The following is a 20195-nucleotide window of genomic DNA, read 5'->3' on the forward strand; positions in this document are numbered from 1 at the left end:
GGACACGATTTTATGGAATCTACAAAGGAACACAGACACATACGAAGCTAAATCTTAGCAGCTAGTCGCTATCGGTGTCTAATGATGCCTCCTCTCCGCTGTCTACTGACCACAGAAAGTCATTTTCAGTTCCATTTAATGCATTAACAATGCTACACTTCTTGTAAGCTTGCGCAACCATCGTCTGTGGGAGGGCATTCCACACTCCATGGACCCACCTTGCGATGTCTTCGAGCGTCCTTTTCTTCAGACGACCCGTTTGATGGCAGAGTTGCTAGCTACAGTGCACTGAGCTTTTTTTTTTTATAGTAAGAATCAGTTTTGTTTTTTATTTTGGGTAGAATTAGTTACAATTGTAATACACATGCGAATTTGAATGCATCTTTTATTCAAGAAAGGTGCTTGTTAGAATCGTGCAAATAAGGTAGATTCAAATCACAGCAGTCGTCACATTTCAACATCAAAGACTATGTGTAGGGCATAGTCAGAGTACGCTTTAACCACTTTACCCCTTAAAATTCTTGAGCAGCTTCTTCACAAACGGCTGCCTTCCTCCTAGCCACAAATACCTCTTTTTTGAGTTTACACATGCTTTCCACAACTTGAACCAAATTGGCAAATGTACACAAAGATGCTTGATGTGTATCAAGCCACAAACTCAATGAGCCATGAAATGAACCAGGTAGCATGGGTGGTTAAATTGTTATCAAAACGTGACCTGACATAACAGTTTGGCATACTCCCTCACAAGCACACCCACTCATATTCGCTCCAGAATGATATCACAGATGCAGGATAGTGTGCGAGTGTGTGACAAAAGGTGTGGTTGGATCTGGATGAATGGGAATTAGTGTTTATGAGGGTGAGTGGATGTGAATATAAAGACGAGCGAGTGCTGGTTAAAACAAAAGCATCAATGAAAGGTGGCAACACCGAGCTTGAATGGATGTCAGTACAAAAGTGAGTGACTGTCAGCGAGCGCGAGTAGACATGAGACGTGCGCGTGAGTTTGAGTGGACATGAGTAATAGCATTAGTGGTTGTTGCTAAGTGTGAATGAAAGTGAGTGAGTGTTGGCGAGTATGTGTGGGTAGGAGCAGGAGCGTGAGTGAGTGCCGATGAGTGTTAGTACATAAGTGTGAGAGAGCATATAGCAAGAAAATTATATCGGTGAATGAGTATGAGTCAGAATCCACTTGCTGTGCCAAGCAATGCTTGATGCTGGCTTTGGTAAGCACTTAAGCTGCCCATGTAAGCTGTAGCACTGTGGCTACTTACTAGTCCATTCAATATTGAACTTGAGGTGACCAGCAGGACTAGGTGAAAGCTTGATCAGCTGGCCAATTAGTGTAGCCTACTGGTAGCAGACAAAAAGCCTTATAAGACGGTCATATGAAGAAAACTGATATTTTCTTTATAATGAACTGAGCTATTCATGATAAACACCATTCCCTACAGCACCTATAAAACTAGTGTATCCACTAGCATAATGATAACACTTAATCAAAAAAATTGCCACAAATTCAGGGGTGCGATCATCATGTGGGTTCAATTTCCAGCGAAAAGAAAAAAAATTTTGTTCATCCTGCATTAGCTGCAGGATGACAACAGTTCAACAAACAGGTGGCTGCCACTGTAACAGTGAAGTACACCAAAACAAAAATGGCAACTGGCGGAGCAAGCCGAACGCGCGGAACGAGATGTTTTTTCTTTTCGTGAGTAAATTACGTGCATTGAAACAGTTTCTTCCATATCAGTAGTGAATAATATCGTTAATATCGGCAAGTCTGTGGCAATAACGTAGCCATGTCCACTTTGAAGGGGCAGAAACAGCGATGGGCGTGCTTAGCTGCCAGTGACATAGAAACACATGGCGGGTATGCTGCAGAAATTGTGGCATTTGTCATCACTACTATGCCAATATGGCGTGTTTCCACTAAGAGTGGGCGTATATCTTAGCTCAGTTACAAGCGTCGGTGTACGAATAGGGTAAACGTATCAGTGTAAACGTGGCTACTATCGTTGCCACTCGTGATTTGTTGAGTGCCCACGAGTGCAGACGAGAAGAATCGAAAGGCACCTTTTCTGCTGTTGTTGTTGACCACAACCATTATGAAGCCTACAACTAATAAAGCCAAGGCAAGTTTGGTTGTAGCTTTTTTTTTTTCATGGAAGTACGGAAAGTGATGAAAGGAATAAAATGGGGCATCTGCTTAAGAATGTTTCGTGCGTGCAGACCGCTTGGTATGTCTTGAAGAGTCGTTTGCGTAGCATTCGACAGCATTCGACAGATGGTAAGCGCAATCATCATTAGCTAGACTTGGCACACGGCATATCGCTGCGGCAAGTTCGGGGTGCGATTATTATACGGGAAAGAAAAAAAAATCTAATCTTGACGTCAAAATTCAGGGGTGCGATCACTACGCGAGTGCGATCATTACGCAAGTAAATATGGTAATTTACATGTTACAACCATGAGGATGCTAATGTGATCAATAAGGGTGACTGACATCACTGAAGCACCTCCTGAAGCATCTTTGCCAAAGAATTGCTTCTCTTTGTGCCAGTGTTATCTGCAAGGGAACTCTTGAATCACAAAAGTACGAAGGGCAGGCCTCTAATGTATTCTAAGCTTGTCAAAGCTACAGGCTACCACATAAAGGCACTTGGTTGGAAGTCAGTGCCCGAGGGTTCCACTTTCACATCAGTACTTAGTTCTGCACAGATACATTGACAACACGAAATGGTGCGCTGGTCTTTACAACGACAGCCCAGTTGTTCATCGAGGTGACCTACCTGCCAAGGCCAATGAAGTGAAGGAGACTGTTCAGTCCTTGAACTTGTGCCTGGAACGGCTAGCAGGCGCGATGTCGGCCTCACTGAGGAATTCAAGGTAGCCTTCAGCACCAGTGAAGATGACATCAACCCATATACGCATGGCCTCAGCCGTGGGCGCCATTAGGTGGAAGGTGCGCTCATATGTCTTGACACAGAATGTCACACGTGGATTGGGACTCTTGACAGAGTGCAAGTGGTCCACATAGACCTCTTCAATGGCCTGCACAAAATGTAAAGTCATCAGAGCAGAAGTAAAAACAATGTGCGCAACATAGTGCAATGTAATAGGCAATCATAAAAGAAGCCCCAAATAGGTGCAGAACAGGAAGCAGAGCTATCACGTGACTAAAGAACAACAGCAACATGTGAGCTGAGGCTAATTTTAGCATTTTATGTGATGTGTAAACTGCACGGCCTTTGTGCAATAAAGCCACATTGCATCAGTCTGTTAAATGGCATGTAAAGTAGCCGATCGATTTTCCGGACCTGGAGGGGGCCATAAAGTAGTCTGAATAAAATAACAGTCCAAAAAATCCGTGAGTCACAAAACCAAACTCTACTCCAGCTAAACTGGACTGAAAAAGTTGCGCATGGTCCCTTGTTTTAAATTCCTGCTTTTTGTAATGACGTCTGCTTGCATCTGTGCAAGCGTCATGTTCTCGTTATACACACTAGTCAACAAGAAAGTTGACAATGTCCTGCATTGATGCTTGCGAGCGGCCAGGGGTGTTGGAGTCCGAGTCGCTTTGCGGCGGTGTGGTCACCTGCCGTATGATCTCGTCATCCGTAAGCTCCGTGCACAACTCCATGTTGTCGTCAATTGCAGCAAACTCGTGAAAAGTAACAGCAGCGGGAAGGTCTATCCCACTGTTGCACAAGTCGGCAATCGGCTTCTCGCTGGTGTCAATGTCTTCAGTGATGCCGTTTGCCTCTTCGGTCACGGGCTCTTCAGAGTTGCAAAACCCAGCATGGCTAACACAATTTGCAATCGTCGAAGGCTGAACAGCCTTCCAGGCATCCGCTAGCATGTCAAGTGCAGAGAACAGGTTAATGGAGTACGTTTTTCCGTAGTCAAAGCACATGAGTGTCCGGCCAAGTAAACAGGCCCGGTAACCCACCTTGAGGTTTTTAATGACCCCTTGGTCCATCGGCAGGAGCACACTCATTGTATTCGTCGGCGAGAATTCAAGACGAACAGCCTGCAAGTTGTTTATGGCGCCATGCGCCCTGCCAGTTGTCTATGACCATTACTACTTGCCTCTTCTGGCGCTCAAACATACGGTCCAGACAGTGGACATAATCTTCGAACAAGCTTTGTGTAATCCAGGCCTTTGTATTGCTGCTGTACCGCACACGCAGGCTCTTCACACCCTTAAAGCAGTGCAGGTTTTTCGCCTTCATTATCACCAAAAGGGAAAGCTTCTTGGTGTCAACTGCATTTGCCCCAACCATGACAGTTACCCTCTCCTTACTATGCTTCCCACCAGTACAGGCCTCATTAATAAAGAAAGTGAATGGTCCGGCAGCATTTTGAAGACTAGGCCTGTCTTGTCACAATTAAAGATATCTGCAGGAGCATACTCTCGTAACAGAGCCTTCAATTTACTCATTCGGTAATCCGTGACAGTAGATTGATCTTTTTTTAAACCTTTTCTTAAACCCATGGATCCACCCATTGGTGAACTTGAAGTCCTGAATGCCTATTTTTAAAGTGAGCATCTTGGCTTTCTGCTTGAGCATGTTGCCCGAAACGGGGAGGTTCTTTGCTTGGACTCCTTTCAACCGCAGCTGCGGGGGCTTCTTCAAGCTTCGGATGTTGTCCTTTCCGATCATTTTTTTGTAGTTTTGCAGTGCAACTGGTCAACTGCACACAAGATTTTTTTCTTCGTTTTTTGCGTAATCAGACAAGGTCTGTTTGGAGCTATCAAACTCCTTCGCCACATCGACTTGGGTCCGTCCTTGCTCGATAAGCCTGATGATGGTGGCCTTCTCGTCCAGCGCCATGGTCGAATGTTTTCCACACTTCTTCGACACATTTGGTGGAGGCGGGTGAAGAGCAGGGACCAAGGCATCAAAAACACGTCGGCGTTGCGCTGAACAAACAGCCGCAAAACACTGAAATAAAATAGCGATGATATGTTGTACGGCGGCTAGTGATGGCACGCAATGATTTCAATTGCCCTGTACTAGATAAAAGCTGGCGGATCACTGCTGGACAAAAATGCACGCGACACCACCTACTACACCAAGGCAAAACTGATGATGATGGTGGTTATCGTTAGCATAACCTGGCGTTCATAGGTGATGTACAAAACTGGCCGCGCATGACCGGTATCCAGCTCTCAAGATCACTTCCGCCGCAGGCTACAGGCAAAAGCGTGGCCTTTAAGACTGGTTTTTCTTACAACAGGCACCATCATTGCCGCGTTGATTTGGCCTTGCTAATCAAATTACTATACCGATTCAAGACACTTCACGTCCAATCCAAAGCTAGTCAGGCGGCTCAAGATTCAAAATGGCATCCTCCCAGACTCATAGCATTGGTCTGTCGCGGCAAACTTTGTCCGGAAAATTGAACTTCTGGCTTTATGTTGTCTGAATTCTTGGAGTCCAAAAAATCAGTCGGTTACTGTACAATGAAAATCTGACCATTGCAACTACAGCAAGCACTCAATTAACTCAGTTGCACTACCTGAACATATGCACAGAGCATTGCATGGCATGTAAATATTAATGTGATGTGCAGCATGCGATACTGCACATGTGGCTTCGCAGAAAAATTGTAGAAAAGTGATAAGCTAAATTTCTAACAGTAATTGACATCAACAAGCAAGCACTTGCCTCACAGTATGAGAAACATTCATTGTCACCCATACATGCCTAAGGTGCCATATGAGATGTGATTAGGTATGTGGTGGGTAAAGGTATGGTTACATGTCTGAATAACTTTCTATTCCTTTATCGGTTTCAAGGAAAGCAGTGAAAAGCAATTATGTGGGTGTGTATAAGAAATAGTTGTGATATAAAACATAATTGAGGTATTGGTAGCATGTCAGAGTAATATATAGTACATCCAAAGCAAGAACGCAGCTGCCTGAAACCCAGCACACAAAAAAAAGCTTCAGTCAAGAGCCCATCAATGCAGTCTTGCATATCACAACATGGCCGTCACTGCATTCATGTACAGTAGGCGTCAAAAGTTCACAGACCGCACAATTTTAAAAAAGCTAATATTTTTGCAGTCTGGCCATGCAGCTTGGTAGTATTTCAATTTTCAGCCTATACTAGCATATGTGAATAACATAGTGTAGTACGTTTTTGCTCACTAAGATGACAAATTGCTCTGAAATTCAACAAATTCTCCGATCCTGCTGTCTGTAAACTTTCGCCACGGGCTCTACATATACTTCTTTTGCATCTGAGCTTCTAAAAAATGTGTGCTAGGAATGTCACTAAAGGAAGCTGTACTTTCTATTTCATTTCACTGACAGGCTGCCACAGAAGACAAACTAGTATGTACTTTTGTTACTTTTGTCTGTCTGCAAATATAAACAACTCAGATCTCTGTACACACAGCCAGTTTCACTGCAAAGTTGTGTAGCAGCAGTCACAGTGTGCTTGGTGCTAAAACATTCACTTCGGAATGCAAGCAGATTTCTAGATAAGTGCTTGTGTCAAAGTACTGCAAGGTACGGCTGATAAGTGTGATTGCTAAGCCTCTCTGCTATGTAATCGATGAAGCTGTCCAAAGTTCATGCAGGAGTGCTGCAAGAGAGGAAGGACTGCACAGATAAAAGCAAATAGATAAGCGACTGCATGCGACCTTTTCTTGCGTACCTAGTGGAGTGGGCTTTCCTAGATTGCTCCACATCATCATAGCATTAACCTTCAAATCCTTCTTGTTTTCATACTGATGTGCCGCCATAAGGCACATTTGTGTAATCCTTCCTTACAAAGTTGAGAGGCTGACTTTCTGGCATACAACCTCAGTGGTCTAGTGGCTGAGCTTGCCCTATACTTAATGGAAAAGAAGAAAAAAAAAAATCTCGCATTATATTGTAACATAACACGAAGTGCTTCCATGAATGGTCACAAATGACCCTGCCATTGCCAGGAGCCATCAGCCTGTACATGCAACAAAGCTACAAAATTTTTTAGTCCTTAGTCCTACCATGTCGTGATTTACAAGGAAGGTGCAGTAATTGCCTAGCTCACACGGCTATTAGCACAGATAGAGGTAGTGTGGTTGGTTAGGGCCTGCAATAGAACTAGAACCATGACAAAAACGAAACCGACTTATATTTATGACAATGCAACAGAAGTCAAAAGAGTGGCAATCAGCAGAAAACAGAAAAGAAGAATATGCAACCGGTCTGTCGGTCATTATAAAGAGAAACCTGTTACTGACTGTTATTCAGTAGAAAAAAAAAAAAGCAAAAATCGGGACATCTGGCCGTCCCAACTGTAAAGTTAGGACTCTGGAATGTCCCGCCAAAATCAGCACGTTTGACAACCCTGCATATGCCTGTGAATAATGGGGTCTCACAAAGACGGGGCATGTACATTACTCCTGAAGTGAATAGCACAGCAGACGATGCTCACACTGGAGAGTGCATTGTGCCGCTTGCCAGTACTACTGCCAATCTCACCAGTTCTTGCCGTTATAAGGCTCCGATATTCTACGTGGTCAACGCTTGTGTGAAATTATGAAAAATATTTATATGGTATACAAAACACGTGGACGGACTTCAAGAAAGGAAAGGGACAACACTTGTCCCTGTCATTTCGTGTAGGTTGCATTTTGGTGTGCCGTTTGTGTATGAACATCACCCAATTGCTAGCTCAATGAAACAGTCCTGCAATGTGTCGGCAATCTTGGGAATTCATGCTCTACTTTGTACTACCTCTCAAGCAAGAAGGGTAGCACAGAGAAGCTGCCACACTCCAGCAATTTGCAATGAGAGAGCAATGTTAAAAGGTAGTTATTAGTGATTAGCTCTATCAGAAAACCCAATGAAATTGCTAAACTGGAGTTTCTTTAATTTTCAAATGCGATGCAGTTACCTTCTTATTATCAGTGCCCAAGTACTATTTAGTATTTACTGATTATAAACTGGACATAAGGTGTCACAAGAGCTCATACTGAATTTCCAGCGGTGGTGCCATTCCTGTTCTGGGTTTATACCATATTCTTCTTTACAAAAGCTCTCTCTTCACTTAATGCACACACACCTTGAACATTCGCAACACATTACTCCAGTTTGTCTCCAGTTTCCCTTTAATATGGATATGGTAATTTTATTAACTAACATGTTATTTTGCTTACGGTTACACAGAGCATTAACAGTGGCAAAAACTGGCAAGATAGCATCAAGGCTGGGTTAAGTATTATATATGTGGACAAGTGAAATAGATGAACAATCTCGCCCTCTACCCTTCACAATGCCTTACTGTGCTTTGACCAAACTGATGTACTGAGACAAACAACACAGTAAATTTGACCACAAGTTTTAATGCTGTAGACAAGATGCTCCAAGAGGCTCATTTCCATTTTCTTCCCACAATTAAACATGTTAGAAGATACCAAGAGGTCTGCAAATCAGCAGCTTTTTCATTTTACACTGAGTTTCTGCTTTGAGTCACTTCAGCTACCTGCAATCTCCTTTTACGGCATCCATGAAATGCATGTGTCATATGCATACCCACCTTGAATAATGTTTTGCCACATATGTTTTGATAAATGAAGATGGTTACAACAAGAGGTGGCCATGGAATTCACAATGACATGGTGTTACTCATATGAAAGTCACAGTTGAATATACCTGTTGCAGAATCAAGATTCCTTGCACTTGTATCCATACCTGAAATGGCACGCCACCTTTCAGCTTGCTTTCACTCTTGTCGCTGAAGTACACGAGGGCCCGGCGATTACGGTCAAAGACAAACCAGCGCTTCTTCCACGAGCGCCACTTGCCACCCAGCTTGTGCAGATAGCCACGGCAGGAGGATGACGTGAGCTGCACATGTGGGCACAGCTCGACCTGGTGACCCGCAGACTCCACATGCTGCCGCAGGTCGCACTCAGCACCACGAACAGGCAGGTACCGTGTCAGTGGCCTCTGCACATCCAACACAGAAGTGGGCCGCATGATGGACACAGGAGAGTTATGAAATGAGCTGTGTTACAGAATTTCAGTGACTAACACTGTTACCACATTATAACCCATTTGGCTCCATTGTTCCCATTTGGGAACACAACACGTCGTTAACTTCTGCAGTCATAGTTACTGAAGTTTTAAAAAAGTGCTAATACTTGGTAAAACATCTTTAAAAATGCTCAGTGTTATTTTGAATAAAGAAAGTTCTTTTTTAGTCTCGTACTTTACGTTTCGTGGTGACAACTTCATAGCAGTTGCGTGAACACGGCGGTTCGCTGCACGGAGAAGTTCTGTGAAAAAAGCTAAGTTTTTGGACTGCCTGGTAAGAAGTCCTTACTCTACTTTCTTTTTGAATGTGTTTAGCTTTAGGACGCGTGAAATGGAGTAGCTGTCTGCGTGGATAATGCAAAAATGACGACAAATGTCTGCATGTTCCCATTTGGGAACGTTGCCGCAAAGTGGGTTAGGTCTGTTCATTGCTGTAACTCTGATGCTATGCCCAATTGCCAGTGTTTCACAGATTTGTGCATGTTCTGATTTTATAGACCCTTTCATGTGACGACCATGAAATGTCCTAGTGGTGTGGTGGCTCATAGGCCATGTCAGCATTATGATATTTGAGTTTTATAAACAAATAGATCTATACAACTGCAGTTGCACAATGTAACAAGCAATACATTGGACCAAGTTCAATGCCAGTATTCCTGAGTGGAATGATGGGTCACTTGGAAAGACAGCATACTTCAGCATAAAGTTAATCATGAACTATCCAGAAACTACATGAATATATGTTATTTGGCTTCCAGATTCACCTGCATTTGTAAGAGTACCTTAATGCAGACCCCAAACTGTACATTTAGGACTACACCATGCCTCATTGCTGGCTACAGAGTGATTAATGTCGCACTTGTAATTACGCATAACAAGCATTCCACTGTGGTTTGTCGGCCTATTCGGCAAGAGAACAGCCAGGCCACAGCCTTGGCCACGAAGCCCGGCAAGGTTCCCAAAAAAGAGCTTCACTTAAAGAATTCGAAATCCATGATGTCACAGCAACGTGCCAGCACTGAAGCTTTGGCATGAAATTCAAGAACTGGTACTTTGACCTTCATTTTCTCTTCTACTAATACATCTATTACTGTGAAATTCACAAAAATAAGAATTTTGAAACAATACTTTAAGAGTCTAAACTTGGTGTTCCCCTTTAGTGTCCCCTTTAGACTATTGAAGAATCACTTCAGTTTTCTACAGTTTCACTAGTCATATTGGTGGCTCGCAAATTTCCCCTTTCAAAACTTAGCTGGTACCTCCTCCAATGCATGTGACTCCTGAAGTATGCTAACCATTATTCCTGCTCCTTTACCCAGGTTTGTGAATGACCAGAATATTTTGGCGAGTTGGTTATACACAGCGGGCAGAGATATTGTATTTAATTCTGTAATGCGAGGGAAGGCATGTGTGAGCATGCCTTCTATCAAGCAAATTGATTACATGGGAAAATTTGCACTTTGAAAGTGCACATACCATGTAATGTATACAGGTACCTGTATTTTCTTGAAATAAATGAGTTAAATTAGTGCTTCGTGTGTCCTGTGGCCCCTTTACATGTGCCTGCTTGTGTCGATGCTAAAAACAAGTTCACTATGAACCACTTGCCCAAAATACCAATCCAACTAAGTTCTGTGAAGCAAATCAGCAAGCCTACCTGAGCCTTCTGTTTTTCTCGCCGGCGTATCTCGTGATGTATGGCGTCATCACCTGAACGGGACACCAACCCTGAACGGTCGTCAGAATTCAGTTGCAAATTGCGCTCATGTTGATGCACCTGCACAGAAAGGAAAACAAGTGCTCACATATCCAACCTTGGCTTTTGAACTCTGTACTTGCTCTGTGCTATCGAGACTCAGGAAAACAATGAGTATTTTCTTAATTGTTTGCAAAGCAACTGTTAAATGAACAATGATATGACATTTTCAAATTATCAACTTTTCTTCCTTCAAACACTAGAAAACATTCTGGCAAGCACCTGAGGACTTCATATAATTTATTAGGATACTACTTGTTTCATCAAACCAGCCTCATTTTCGGTACCCACGAGAGGGTTGCTTCTTCACTTCATGATGCATTGGCTCACTCCGTAGCCATTGTTGTTGCTGCCACAGGCGAAAGCAGCTAGAAGACAGGTGTGCAGCACTTTTATCTACATTTTATGAGCAATGATCTCATACCAAGCCTTATTGCTACACATCAGTGGACTTAACTCTGTGTCGTGATGTCACAATAATGTTGATGATGCCAGGGCAGCATTTTGAGATGAACTTTAGCATCAATTTAAAATATCTTAGAAGTGCTTCCTAATGTTCGTGCATGCTAAGTGAGATACTTCTATGAGTGAGAAGCATGTGGTAAAGTTCTTGCAACTTAAAAAATATACGATAGTGCTCCTTTAGAATCGAGTGCACTGTTTCACACATGTAAGCGAGCCAGTAAAGCAGGCAGCTGTCCTCCCACACAAATACACCCCAAAAGTGCTACATAAACAATATGTACATGCCTTGGCCTTTAATTATTGTTCTTTAATGGAGTCTTATGTATGCACAATGTGCTTACTTGTTATATGTAATCAGCAGCCCATTCATTGCTGAGGTTGTCAGATCAGACAAACAGCAGTGCACATTCTAATTCATAAGTAACACTTGTAAGGTGAGAAATAATTTATCGTAGTGCATTCCTTTTTGCTGATGATACAAAACCAACAAGCACAATTTCTGCATCTGTACTTGTGTTTCTACTTTTAAGCACTAAAAAGAGAAAAGAAGGAAAAGAAAAAGGAAAAGAACAGTCCCATTCATTTGCATGATGTATGGTTCAGGGCATGTAACACACGTGTGCACAATTATTAAAAGAGTGACACTAAAGACATTATGGAGCCCCCAGAAGGAACAGCTACGCTTGAGGCACACGCATTGGCTTCAGGAGGCAGTTAGCTTCAATTTAACAAGCTACACAAATCTACATTGCGACCATATCAGACCTGGCAACCTTATAACTTGTAATAACTTTATAACCTTATAATTTGTGTATAAAAACTGTTTTATTGCCGAAGGTGCTGACCATTTATTAAAGAAACTACAAGCTTTCTTCTGTAGGAATGCTATGTTCTATAGTTGCACTTGGAATAATCTATGCACAAGCAAACAAATACATTCATGCCATGTTTTCACAAAATATTCATGCAATAGCAGCTGAAATTGTGGTTGCTGTTATACGATGGTTCTATACATTCCGTGGTGGTCTGTGCGTAGGCCCGAATAACCAAGTGGGTCTGAAAAATGAAGGGCCTGCATTCACTAAAAAGTTCTTATGCAAGATGTGTTCGTAACAGCAGATGCCAGCTGACAGCAAAGACATTTATGAATGAGAAGCTTTGCGAGTTTGTCCTGAAAGTCTAAACAATCAGTTGGCGACTGTGTATTCTCTTGCAATAAGTGTGGCTCTAAAATGAACATAAATTAAGAATAGTCACCTTATCGATGTGCACCACGACTCCTCACTGGCACTAACGCATTTTACTTGAGCACGGTACCAGAATTTTCTGTTCTTCGATGGTATCCGAGCACCTTTTCTCATGTTGGCTCCATTTAGGCTTGTCAAATGAAACCTTGCCAACGACCTTCAATTTTTACAACGAAGTCACCAAATAAAACTATGGACGAAGGAAGGCGATGCGGGACAACTACGCAGGTGTGTGAATGAGCCAACTTCCCGTGCCGTCTTCCTTTGTCCATCGTTTCATTTGGCGCCTTCGTTGCAAACATGCATAACCAACTCACCCACCATCACGTGCTCAGTGACCTTCAATTGTTTTTCTCATTTACATTCCATTACAAATAATCACTTTTTTACTTGAGCCTTGGCTGAGAAATGCCAAACTCTGGCACCATTTAGATCGAAGCCTGGCTGCAATGTGTCCAACTTTGACCATATTGTGGCAGTTTTGAAGACTGGTCGTTAAAGGGCCCCTGAAATGGTTCGGACAAATTTTGTAGGCGCGTAGGGTACAGCTTAAGTAGAACATCCGCACCACAATTTAAGTGAAGCGTTACGTATTAATGGAGCTGCAAGCGATTAGAAGTTGCCCTCCTCCCTAGCTATGCTTTTCCTCCTCAACTCGCTGCCGAGCGAGCAGCGCTAAGCTCCGCCTTCACTGGTTCAGCGTCACGATGCGACGTCACATCACTCACTTCCGGTTGTTTAGGAGCACGCCCCCTCCCGCGCGAGACCTCTCCGCTAGCCGCTTGGCCGTCGACCGAGAGCTATCGAAGCAGCGTGCGTTGCGAGTATTCTGTCGTAGCGACGAACGTGTCCGGTACTCCGCTAAAAACAGGCAAGCTGGTCATTTCGGCAAATGACTGGAGGCATAAACTCAAGCTGATGAAGGAACTTTAGCGTAGACGTACGTGAGCAGCCTGATCGGTCTGCACGGTCCAGACACTTGCTGGCGCAGCGCTTAACCAGTAAAACAAAGCGCTAATATGGCTCTAACCAAGTGTAAAGCATTTTAAACATTTATAAATCAACGTGTTGATGATTACACTCCTGCGAAAAATACACACCAGCAGCAAAGAATACACGTCGTTGCTGCTACTGTGTATGGTTGAGCTCTGTGCCACCAGGTGGCTGCACCGTGCAGACCGTTCACATTTGCCCTTCTGCTCATCTCGTGGCTCATCCCGGCACAGTCAAGCGGCCAGACCCTGTCCCCTTGCGCTTGCGTTTGCCCTAATACTGGACTCGCGGTTTGCAGGTCGCTAGGTTTGCAGGCCACAAGGCAACAAAGTCGAATCATAGTGCTCGCGAAAAGACTGAGACCGACTCTGACCGCGGAGCTCTCGTCAAAATGGAGTACGTTGTAACACAAGCAGACGACACTTGCTGTGTGCCGGAAGTGCTGAAGTGTACTAAAAAACTATTCTTGTGTATTCTCTTTAAGTTATTTTCTTTTTACAAAAACAAAGTAACTAACATTCCAACTATTACGAGCATCATTTGTTCACCATAAAGTTGGAAAAATTATCGACCACGCGCCCTGGTCAGCCAATCAGATAGCTCGCCCATGTGACGTAATATGGGTTATTTGCATCATATGGGTAGGGGCGGCTTAAAATTCCGCCGAGCAGTGCGCTGCGATCGGCAGCGATGTGTACTTTTAAAACCTTATAATAAATTACACGCTTTACGCAGAACACTTAGATGCATCAATTAATGATCAGAAGAACCTACTCTAACGACTCAGTACGTTTGTAGAAAATCGCCAAAATCGTTTCAGGGTCCCTTTAAGCCTGTTTCTCTTTCTTGACATATTCATTTCAGTTTTAAGTTTTTGAGTTACAACTCGAATGGAGAATTCCAATATTACACAAAGTAGCTGACAATGCGTGCACTTAAGACTTTTGGCTTATTTCCTTATGTCTTACCATGCAGAAAAATATTTAAATTCCACTTAATGTTCAACATTCAGCTTGGATTCAGGAAAGCCTGAATAAAATGTTGCACTGCTGTCTATCAAGCTGTTAGGGCACACAGTGGTTATTAGAAAGTATAAAAAAATATTTTATGTGCCTCTTCCGTATGAGTGTAGCCAAGTGCTCTTCCATGACATGCTCGACTTCTGAATATCTTTACCGCACATTTAGTTTGCTCCACACAATCGAGGGTAAGCACTTTGATTGCTAGCTATACAAAATGCAATTTACATAACGGAGTGCGTGATTAAGAAAGACTACAAAGTCGGCAACTGCATGCTGTCAGCCATAGGAATAAAATTTGGCATCTTAAGTTCATATAACTACGACAGGTGACCAGCACCGAAAACCTCCAACAGTCCACCACTGGACACTGTTACCTGCTGTTAGCGCACATAAGTTCTCATAACTGGCTACGTGCACTGTTCTGTGCAGCAGGGGCTTGGCAAGCATTCAGTCGATCTTATTCTTTTATTAAAGCCCGACAGTAACGAATACTACGAAATGCTCGTTTGCGCAAGCGCCGAGCGTCAAAACGACTTTCAAAACACAAGACACCGAAGCGTATACATGAGGTTCCTTTCCAACATGGCTTGGCGAAACGAACAAGAGCGCGAAGTGCGGCCAAGTTCGCAAAGACATGCATAGGCCATGACCGCGTTCACTAGGCGCAACGAGACCCGCTGCTAGCGAGGCCCTGCTCTAAGTTTTAAAAGAGTGTAGTACCACCAGCACCACTCAAGTTCTCGAAATATCGCGCGCACAGCGGACAACAAAAAGGCAGGAAGGCCAGAGGAGTCAAGACACGACACGCACGGAAAGCAGCGGCACGTCATAGAATAAAGAACCAACTTGGCACGTCATTTGGGAGTGGTGAGACATCACTGCGAAAAGTGGCTCCGTCAGCCCCCTCTTCCAGCCCATAAGTAACTTTCCCTGTGGACTTATTTGTGCTGTTGGCTCAGCCGGCATGGTAAAACCAGCAGCGTCTACAGCGGCGTCTGCAGCCACCGAATGAAAGGAGGCGCTCTGCAGCGTGCACTCACCGAAAGGTACAAAACGTGCGGATCTCCGAACATTATGCCGTTGCACCACGCGCAGCTGTTCTGCGGCGATCATGGGACAGTGGCGGCCCGGCGCGCGATCAACTACGCTCAGTGCTAACAAACAAACGTCCGCGAGGCCATACCACTCAATGCACTCGCAACACGTCGCTCAGCGTCGCCCGCTCCGACCGGGAACAGTTGATTGAAAGGGGAGAAAGGGATTGTGCTGGCGCTGCTGGCGAAGTTGCAAGCGCTGCAGGCGCAGGGTACGGGCACAGTACGCGGGGCGAGGAGGTGGCGTCGACAACGAGAGGCGTGCGCGCGTTGCCATGGGATCAGAGGAGAAAGAGACCCGCGCAAGCAGTCACCCTCGACGGCACCAACCGACGAACCCGCGCGAACGCGTGGCGCCATCGGTGAACGCAATCGCGATCTACGCCCTGCAGACAAGCTGCAATTACTAGGGCCTCCGTGAAAGCATAGCAGCGTCGTATGTAAGTCTCGGATGCCACGCGGTCGCGACAGCGCCGGAAGAGGAGTCGCAAGCCGTTTGTGCGCAGGCGCGAGTAAAAGAGCGGGCGCGAGAGAGAAAATCTGGGCAGGCATCGGCAAGCATCCTCAGCGCGTGCCAAGGAGGCTTCTTAAGGGCAAGATATAGTCCGGCGTAACGCGCGCGCGCGGCCACGCGCGTCGCGGTTAAGCGACGTCGGTAAAAAACGCGCACTCTACAGTCCGGCGTCCCGGCGTAGCCGGCGTGCTTAGGCGCGCTTGGCGAGCACAACGCCGCCGGCGCGGAGATAGAGCGTGTTCTATTTCACGCGGCTGCCGCTAGACCAGAATGCACTGCGCGCTGCAGCGGCAGCGAGCAGAAGGCAGAATGGCGGCCTGCGGTGCGCGTACTGACAGGGCGGCTGTGGTTTTTTGAACATCCGTGTGGGATGACAGCGCGAGTGAGGACGCCTGCTTGAAGCGATTTGCAACCTTCCATGTGTATACGATGTGAAACGCATGGACCACCGCGACACAGAGCGCAAGAACAACGCGTGGGAAGCTATACGAAAGCAGTGTGGTCTCGCCACAGGTAAGCTGCATTTCGCAGCTCCTGTACTAGCTGGTGGTAGTCGCCGAGTTGAGGGCGCTTGTCGAATAGCTTTCGCATGTACATACATGGTCCGCTTCCGTTTTTTACGTAGCCGAAGTACTAGCAATATGAGTACGATGTTCTGGTTGTCAGGCACGGCGGCCGCATTTCGATGGGGGCGAAATGCGAAAAACACCCGTGTGCTTAGATTTAGGTACATGTTAAAGAAGCCCAGGTCAGAAAGAAAGTGGTTTTCGCACGTAAAACCTTATGTTTTTTTTCTGGCTGTCAGGACAAGTTAACACCATCCCGCAAAAGTTTTCATTTTAGCTCACAAACAGCGCGCGGAACGAGAAGCGCGCGCGCTACCCGAACGACGCGCATGCGCCATGTAAACAGCTGTTCGCCGCGGCGAAGTTGCGCTCCCGGACGCACAGATGGCGCCAGCCTCGAGCTGCGCGCGCACGCCGAACTCTAGAGGAAGCAAATTTCTTGCACTCCTGGCGTCGCTAGCGCAGCGTATCCGACTTCGCCTGCCGCGGCCTGGCGCGCCGAGAACGCCGGACTATATCTTGGCCTTTAGCGCGTGTTGTATGCGTTTGACCCCTGGACATGACGGCATTGCGGAGTGGGGTCGAGTTTGTTTACGCTCCGACGCTGGCTGCCCGCGCAGTGAGGCAGTGGGCACGGACGCCCCATTTGGTGAGATCGCTGTCTGAGGTACGTCGGGCCACGGCCGGTCTCTAGGGGAGCGCGCGCACCCCTCGAGACCGGCCGTGGTCGGGCAGACTTTCTCGCGCTTGCGGCGCTTGTGCTAAGTAAGTCATGCCGGATTAAACCTTTCTCGCCCCTTACAGCGCTCTACCTTCCAAAAAAAAAAAAGAAACATCACTGAATTTTTCAGTGGAGCAGTAGGGGCCGTGGTAGAGGCCCAGCCTGCTCTCCTGGTGCAGTATCTTCGCTCTTGGCAGGCTTTTCGTATGCTGCTGTCTGCGACTTTTGAGGAGCATTTTTGAGTTGTTCCCTTTGAGTGAAACAAACGCATAGCGCCTGAAACCGCGGTTGAACGCCACTGCCCGATATCGCGCTGTGAGGATTACTGGCTTTGCGTCTCGCCCACGTTACGTTAGAGGTTAGGTTAGGTTTAGGATACCTCATGTTACTTTAGGTTAGCGTAAAATGCGTTAAGGTGGCGCGGCGTATTCTCACATCGGTTACGCCGTGAGGGTTATTATCTTTAAGTCGCGGCCACGTTTGCTTAGGTTAACGTTCGGTTAGGTTAACGTAAGAGGCGTTAGGGTAGCGTGACGTATTCTCATAGCGGTTGCAGGAGCGTCGACCGTCACCGAAGGCGTGTCAGTCACTTGCGTTCAAACGCGGCTGCTAAGGCGCTCTGACGTCTAGATTTTCAATATATGCGGCCTGGCTTCTACTACGGTCCCTACTGCTCTCATGGAAGCATATGTGATGTTATTTCCAAGGTACATCGCCGTAAGGCGCGAGAAAGCTATGGTCCGAAACGACTGGCTTAGCACGAGCGCCGCAGGTGCGAGACAATCTGTCCGACACAGCGGTCGCCAAATGGGGCGTTAATGACCGCTGCTTCACCGATTTCAACGCGCCGGCAGCGAGCGTCTGAGCGTAAACAAAATCGACCCCACTCCGGAATGCCGGCACGACTAAGGACAAACGCATATAACATGCGCAAAGAAACCTCCTCCATAGTGCCTGGGTAGAGTCATATATTGAAGGAGCAAAAGCCCCCAGATTTTCTCTCTTGCGCCTGCACACAAACGTCGGGCGTTCGTTCAAATGAACGTCTCATGACAACGCGCTGGGGATGCCTGCTACTGAGGCACCTTACGCAGAGCAGAGTCTTGGTAGAAGTCTTGATGTAGCGTCAGATTCAGAGGCCGTAACAAGCAACGCTAAGAACAAGCCTCCCTGTACACTTGCCGCCGTTCTCATTTCAGTTATACCGCAGTCCACTGAATGCACAGAGCTCTCATGATGGTGTACGTGTCACACACCACCACGGCCAAGTGATGCAACGTGACAAAATGCACGTGAACACAAATCCGTGAGGCTTAAGACAAGAGAGAGAGAAAAAAAACTATTGGAAGAAAGAAAGAAAAATATTCCAGACACCGCTGACAACCGATTTTTAAGGACCCATTTTTTATGGCGCAACGATAAGCTCACCCTCGGTAGTGATTAAACTACAGTTCGTGCCCAGACTTCTCACCGACGAGCAATGGGATCGACGCGTGGAAGCCTGTCGTGCAATGAAGGATGCAGAAACAAATGACCCAGTTTGCAAGAAAATCCTCACAGGCGACGAGTCATGGTGCTATGGCTACGTTCCCGAAAGTAAACAACAGAGGAAATGTAAGTCACCTGGTTAGCCTCGGCAAAAAAAAAAAGAAAAAAAAGAAGAAAGGAGAGAGAAAAAAAGCTCTTTAAGTTAAACTGAATTTGAAGACGATGCTGATCTGCTTTATTGCCGCCAAAGGGATCGTACACTAAGGATTCGTCCCTCAAAACCAGACCGTCACAAAAATTCTATTTCGAGGTGCGGCGCGAAAACGCCTGGCCTTGTGGAATTCCGGCGAATGATTTCTGCCTCATGACAATGCTTCCGTGCACACGGCTCTCAGTGTTCGCCGATCTTTGGCCTCAGCGCAGACTACCTTGACCTAGGCGCCCTATTCGCCCAGATCTGGCTCCTGCTGACTTCTTCCTTTTCCGTCAGATGAAAAGGGACTTGAAAGGGAAGCGTTTTGCCAGTGTTGACGAAGTGAAACACAATGTCACAATGGCGCTAGCAGGTACAAATGAGGCCGAATTTGCAAGGTGCTTCGAACAATGGAATGAACATCTGGACAAGTGCATTAGTAATAATGGAGAGTACTTTGAGGATGATTAAAGTTGCATTCGAAAAAAAAAGTGCATGCTTTTTATCAGGAAATTTCGTCAGTTTTTGGGTCCGCCCTCGTATACGACGTCCCCAAATGCTATACGCGTATACTGCCCCATAACTAAACGCAGGCATGTGTTTAGAGCCGCAGAAAGGTCTGATGGAACTTTGAGCTGTCACAGATCCTTGTAATGACATAGTTTATATTTAGCCCTGTCACTGTCGGACAGTTTCTACTCGTTCTGTGCTGCAGCGGAAATTGTGGCACGCGGCACTGCACGCCCACATCGAATCGATGCAGCGCGGCGAAAACAAGCGCAATGCCCCGAAAATAACCACTGTCAGAAACAGCATCGCTAATGACCTCGCTATAATTCCGCATCAGCAGTCATCCTTGAGTCAGGTGAACGCTTGAAAGCTCCTGGTTTAGGATGAGGCGTATACGAACCGATGCCAACGGGGCTGTCGATCTGTGCGCACTTCGGCGGCAAGGCGCAAGAGTGCACATCCACCCGACACGAGTACAGCGGCATCGCAAAGCATTAAAGGACAGAAAGAGACACGTCCGCTTCTTCATGCAAAAAATTGAAAAATGCAAAAAATTGAAAAAGAAAGGGCGCGCGTGCGTGCG

At 45.8% G+C, this 20195-nt stretch overlaps 1 protein-coding gene and 1 pseudogene across 2 annotated transcripts in view; both read right to left on the reverse strand.

Moving 5' to 3' along the window:
- LOC135910073 (pleckstrin homology-like domain family B member 1) overlaps nt 1–20195 on the reverse strand; it is a 540261-nt gene that overhangs the window by 7918 nt on the left and 512148 nt on the right. For both annotated transcript variants that reach the window (XM_065442075.2, XM_065442073.2), the window contains exons 18-20: nt 10701–10820; nt 8699–8956; nt 2796–3057 (exon numbers count right to left, since the gene is read on the reverse strand). In XM_065442075.2, coding sequence (XP_065298147.1) covers nt 2827–3057; nt 8699–8956; nt 10701–10820 — 609 coding nt within the window. In that variant the 3' untranslated portion in view covers nt 2796–2826. The remainder of the gene's footprint in view (nt 1–2795; nt 3058–8698; nt 8957–10700; nt 10821–20195) is intronic.
- Nucleotides 3403–4366, reverse strand: LOC139059471 (tigger transposable element-derived protein 4-like; annotated as a pseudogene).

The sequence above is a fragment of the Dermacentor albipictus genome, chromosome 4 (genome assembly GCF_038994185.2).
Source record: "Dermacentor albipictus isolate Rhodes 1998 colony chromosome 4, USDA_Dalb.pri_finalv2, whole genome shotgun sequence".
Taxonomy (NCBI): Eukaryota; Metazoa; Arthropoda; class Arachnida; order Ixodida; family Ixodidae; genus Dermacentor; species Dermacentor albipictus.